At 38.2% G+C, this 6,000-nt stretch overlaps 1 protein-coding gene across 2 annotated transcripts in view; it reads left to right on the top strand.

The window, feature by feature from the left end:
- Positions 1-6,000, top strand: part of GPR149 (G protein-coupled receptor 149) — a 29,511-nt gene that overhangs the window by 4,183 nt on the left and 19,328 nt on the right. For both annotated transcript variants that reach the window (XM_072407997.1, XM_072407996.1), the window contains exon 2: positions 2,806-2,998. In XM_072407997.1, coding sequence (XP_072264098.1) covers positions 2,806-2,998 — 193 coding nt within the window. The remainder of the gene's footprint in view (positions 1-2,805; positions 2,999-6,000) is intronic.

Raw genomic sequence — 6,000 nt, 5'->3', positions numbered from 1 at the left:
GAACCTTTAGCAAAATGCTTTGTAAAACCCCTCTTTAAATGAAAGTGAATATGTCCATATGATGGAACTGATATTGCTATGCTGCAGGTTCAGTGTTCCAGAGTAGGTATGCCTCTCCGCCACAGTTAATATCTAACGAATTGTCACAGATTAATGGGCCTTACATTGTCAGAGCAAATATAACCCCTGTTCACTGTTCTAATGTACAAGCTCCAATTAGTTACTTACCCATTCTCTCACCTTTAGCCAGATAGCTGTGTGCATCTGTTCAGTTTCTCAGGGTATCATTCTTCAATAAGTGCAGCCAGGACTATATTTCACCCACTTCACTATTTATTAAAATAAATTACATTCATTAAAACAAATACGTTAGGCATGTCTACAAAGCTACTCCATATTTTCAGCCACCACTCAATTTTATTACTTAACGTCTGCACATATACTGCTTCCACCCTCCTGGACCCTGATAGAAGCATATCTACTACTTAGCATATCTACCCTAAATGGATGGTAAAAGTGACTGGGTAGGAAGGAAGATGTCATCCCTTGGACACTGCCATTTCTGCTTCTCTGTACATCTGTTGGGTGGATTTTCTCAGCAGTCATTGAATCACTTAGTAACACTAGGGGGTCCTTGAAATTACATGGACCTGGAAAATTATTTGACAAAGAAGGTGAATGTTGGAATCATTGCTTTATAAAAGGACCCCTAATTCCAATAATGTGGAATTTAAATCTAATGCCAAGAAAAGGAAAGCTAGCTGTTGTTCTGTTTAATAAGTATGCTACCTATGATTTATTTTACTTTCTGTCATTTACTGATACCAATATTTCCCTGCATTGCATGATACGGCCCACGCTTTCTTACCTAGTGCAGATGAAGATATATGTAGACTTGAAAGCAAGTGGCTTGGGCACAAATCCCTAAAAAAACAATTTTCAGAAAAGGGCTTATGAAACAATGTAAATTATAAGTATGTAAGTGTTGAAAATGTACAGGCTTAATTACAAAGAATTTGGACCCATTCACAGCTGTATGTCCCAGTGCATTGTGTTAGCACATGGGTGTTAATGTTCATCATATAATGTGTAGTATTGTGAGGTGCAATAGGGCAGCCCATTCAAATAAACAGGTTCATTCTGCAACTCCTGCCTAGTGCTAAGAAAATATGTTGAGATGGTGGACTTGGGAGTGCATATTATACCTATCTGCCCCCTAATCAGACCTATGAACACAGCAGCTAAGAGAGGGAAGTTATTCAACCGTAATATGTTCATAGTTTTAGATGTTATGTGAAAGAATGCTTATGCTAATTAATGGTAGATGTGAAATGGTGTGCCATGATAAACAATGCCCATATGAATTCCCATCTTTCATCATGCCTGACAGTAAATGTGGCACCATTGTATGTGGCCCACTGTTTTAACCTTGAAAGGATAGTGAGCTATGTCCCCCAAACACCAAGGCCAAAAATGTTCTAGATTCAATATCCAGGCTGTTTCAATAAGTTGTTTAGAAAAATGTGCAGCATATTGCCAAGCACCTATTCCTTAGTAAACCTAGATAATGAAGATACTGATTATGATGTGTTTGTTGAATCTATGAAAAATAATTATCCATCACACTAACAAGCAATTCATATTTTCATAGAAATTAACAAAGCATGTCACATTTCTGTTGTATATTTTATATTTGTGTTAATTGCACAGTACTATGACTTATTATTTTTATCTGCATAGGTGTGTGTAAAAATACCCTTACACATCAACTTCATCCTTTAAAGTAGAAATATAGCCCCCTATAAAAACAAAATAAGTGCTGCAACATTTATGTAGAAGTGCATATGCACTTACAGCTTTCTTTTGATCCCCTTGCTAATTCCAAAAAAAAAAATAATTGTTGATCCAGCTAGTTAAATGCACCCATTGTAGTTTCTTGAAATGGTGTGGTAATGATGAAAGTGAATTTATGGCAAAGTTGTTACATATTTAAGCTGTGCCTTCTTGCAGTACAGGGGGAAAGGTGCAGGAAGTGTAGTTATCAGTATTGGTCTTGCTGATTCACAAGCCTGCATCTTGTCATTCACCCCCTGCCAACACCTAGACCTTTCTCCTTGCTTTCTCTACCACTATAGGCTAAGTATTGGGGGATCAGAGGAAGCTTTAGGAAGGTTGGCAATGGTAGGTATGGTAAAGCAGGGGTCTGCAAGCACTAGTCAGCTGCGGCCATCTGACAAGGGGGACACGGCTCTGGCCGGTGCACCCCCCAATGAGATCGGGAGAAGGACCTCACTTGGGTAGACTCACCAGCCAGAGCCGCGGACCATGTCTCCTGTACTGGTCACAGGCTTAGGTAGGTGGGCGGGTTGTGTCTCTAGACAGGTGGGCAGGTTCTGGCATGATGACGTTACTCTGGGGGAAGTGTCTTCCCTTTGTCTGACGCATGGTTTCCCCTTGCATGCACGGTCTGGAGTCTGTGCATTTAGTGGTCTTTGAGCTTTTAATTCTACTTTAATAAAATTATTGTCAGCAATATGTGTAGTATACATATAGTTTAATTACCAACCAATTACCAAGTGAACATAAGTCAGCTGGTACAGTGACATACACTATTTACTTTGTGGAGGCAGTCATCTTGGTACAGGCAGGTCTTCTCTTCCTAATGTCAGAGTCTCCTTAGTAAAAGTACATTTTAAATTCATGTAAGTTTATCCTAAATACACGTTTAAAGCATTTTCTTGTACTTTATTTCTTGCTGCATAACTGCTGATTGGACAGTTCATGTATGAAATCTCTGCTTTTCAGATACAGATGGCTGTCCAGCACATTGTTGGCATTCAGAATCATTCATTTGAGACATTAAGTTTTCTTCTGACTTTGCTAGCTGGCACCACGACTCCGCTGTTTGTTCTGTCTGAGCACTGGAGTCACCTGCCCTGTGGTTGCATCATTAACTGCAAGAGGAGCGCCTACTCAATGACACCGGAAGACTGCCAAGGTTGGAGACTAGTTTATTTTATATACTTATGTGAATAATGAATTTAAACACTGTATTGCTTTGTTACAAGATATTAATGTGTAAGGGCACATCTGTAAAACTCATGGTAGATTACAAGAATAGGTGATTAATATATTCCCAAAACCTTAGTAGTCATACTTGAAAACAACGTAGCATCAAATTTTATATTGCCTTCTTCAATAAAAAAAAGTTAGCTTTACCCTAGTGCATTGAAGGCTTTGATACCATTTTCTTCTTTCTACTTAGAACATTTTCATAGAATACTGAACCCACTAGCTTTAACACCATGGTTATTGGCAAAGTAATGTCTGGTGCATGTTTGGTGAATATTGCTGTTCATGGTACCCTGGCTTAATGAATTACTGTATGAACTAAGATATTGTTACAGCAAACTTTCATTAGTTTTAGAATTAGAATGTGCTGAAAACTCTGTTATTTTCACTGTTTTTTATGTCTGTCATAAAGAAATTGTTTCATCAAACAGCAAGATAAAAGAATGATGAGAAGGGTGGGAAATTCTGAAACACAGCCAGAATTTTTTATGGAGTTTTCGGGATTGCATTGCAATGTTGTACAGTAATGCATGCCAGTCTTTGTGTGAAAACATGCATTCTGATGTTAACAACCCTCAGTGCCGTTTAAAAGGTGAAAAACTATGGGGTATTAGTTAGTGGGGCAGCCACTGGTACTAAGCCTTGCAACTTTCCTTCCAATTCATGTGTATGACTGTCATGGACAACACAACGACACGAGCGCTGTAAGGGCAGGCAAAAAACATTATTACCAGGACAGCTCACAAAAGATGTTGCCACTGCTACTATGTACTATAGCTTATAAGGATGTATAGTCTACAGTTTACTAAAATGCTAAGTATAGATTTTTCGTTGCAGCTTTGACATTCAATCCCACAAGTGGCAAATTATATATAAAAAATAGAAGTAAAATGTATGAAAGCAAACTGACAATGCTAATATAACAAGGATACTAAAATCTTTCTAATTATGGTTTAAAATGTTCTTATTTTTTATCAGCTTATTTCTCAGTGCTTCCAATGACATTTTGTACTGAATTACCCTGCCGATTATGTGACACTGCTTGCTCCCGCTTATTTGCTGATGCTATGTATACAAGAGCACTTCTACAAGCACATGATGTATAGTATGACTCATAACCATTAGAGAAAGAGTCTCTAATACATTAATAACATACAGAAGAGTATTCTCAAGCATGGCTCACAATACCAGACACTTAGAATCATAACACCAGTGGCCCCGCATACACTGCAAAGTATGACAAAGTTAGTATAAAAGGCTGAATACCCCCCGGAGTTATTAACAGTGTAAATGCATACTTCACATTGCACACCTAACCTCAAGCAAAATACAATTTTTTTTATTTTTGTTTTCTTTTATGGGAATAGGTTGTTAAAAACAGAGGTCGCCAACTGGTGATGCAAGAAAATTTTGGTGGTCCACGGCTCCGGACACAATCTGCCCACTCTCCTATCACAAGCTCAGACCAGCGATAGGAAAGTGGGTGGGTTCTGGCATTATGAGGTCACTCTGGGGGAAGTCTCTTCTCCTTTGAGTGACACCCGGCTCCCCGCACATGTTGGGTCCGGAGACAGTAAATTTAGTGATCCATGGGTCCAAAAAGGTTGGCGGCCCCTGGTTTAAAAAATGTGTAAGTTTGGCTTAAAGAAAATCTGTCATGAAAATAAACAGGTGGGGTGCCAAATCTGACCTCTTAAAAAAATACAGATCACTTTAAAATAGGCACTTACTTACCCATGTAATAACAGGCACTGTGGGGGCAATTCATCCTTAATTTCACAATAGATGCAGTCATTCAAATCAGGTTTTAGGTTCATTCTTTTCCTGTGCCCCTGCTTTGAGATTAAGGGCCCTTTCACATCCATAATGTGAAACTGCATAGTTGCCAGCTCCCTGATGCGCAGTAAACAGCTGCTGTATACAAAGAAATGGCAAACTGCACCATGGGTAACCAGGTTTTTACCCAGCTGTGCCTGTGGCGCAAATCTACAAAAAGCAGCTGTTCGTTTTTTTTGGAATCAAATTGTGTTATGCAGCCACCGCTGCATGCAATAACTCCCAGCATCTCCTATTCACTTGAATGACAGGAGCTAGGGTTGCAGTTGAGCCAGCTGTAAAATGCTGCAGCTTGTTGTGGGTCTGAAATGGCTCTAAAGAATTGAAGACAGACAGAGGGCTTGTTTGAAAAGTAATCAATGCTTTTAAGAATATCTACATATTTGGATGTCTTGAGCCTGACCACAGTTTTACAGTTCTTTCTGTAAAGAAAACCTACTAGTTTGCCCAGTATAGGTTTTCCTCCTAAATGTCCCTAAATTGGAAGCAGTGATACTTTAAGCTAAAAAATATTCCTCATCCCTATCGCCAAAAGTTGGAAAGCATGGTATAGGCAAATTACAAATTCACCCAAGAAACAACATGCTGAAAAAAAAGAACTAACCTAATTATGTATATATTAGGACAGAAAGTTTAAAATTCTGAACAAGAAATGACCTCCAAATATCAGATCTTGTATTTTATACAGTCATCACTTTCAGTTTTGTAAGGAAAGAGAAATTAGCATGCACCCTGGTCATCTTATAATTATCATGTTACTGGGATAATTACAGTGCAGTACACTCTATACTATAACAGAATTATTTAGGAGATTTATGTATGAACATGGAAAACAAGACCTTTGGCTAAGAGATTTATTTCAAATGCAAAATTCATGATGAGAACACTGAGTGTTTTAGGTTTCTATGCCACATTATGTCTGAGACATAAAGTTAAGGGGCAAATCTAACCCATATTACTTCATTGCAATAATGTTAAAATATTTGCATATATTTTCTATAATATTCCATCCATCTTTTGACCAGTGTAACAGAGGGTTCCCCCAGGATTACCAAACCTAACCAAATAAAAACACAATAATTTTTGGAAAAA

This window comes from Pyxicephalus adspersus, chromosome 4 (genome assembly GCF_032062135.1).
Source record: "Pyxicephalus adspersus chromosome 4, UCB_Pads_2.0, whole genome shotgun sequence".
In the NCBI taxonomy this organism is placed as follows: domain Eukaryota; kingdom Metazoa; phylum Chordata; class Amphibia; order Anura; family Pyxicephalidae; genus Pyxicephalus; species Pyxicephalus adspersus.
Note: the sequence above shows the minus strand (reverse complement) of the source record. Positions and strands in the feature narration are given on the sequence as shown.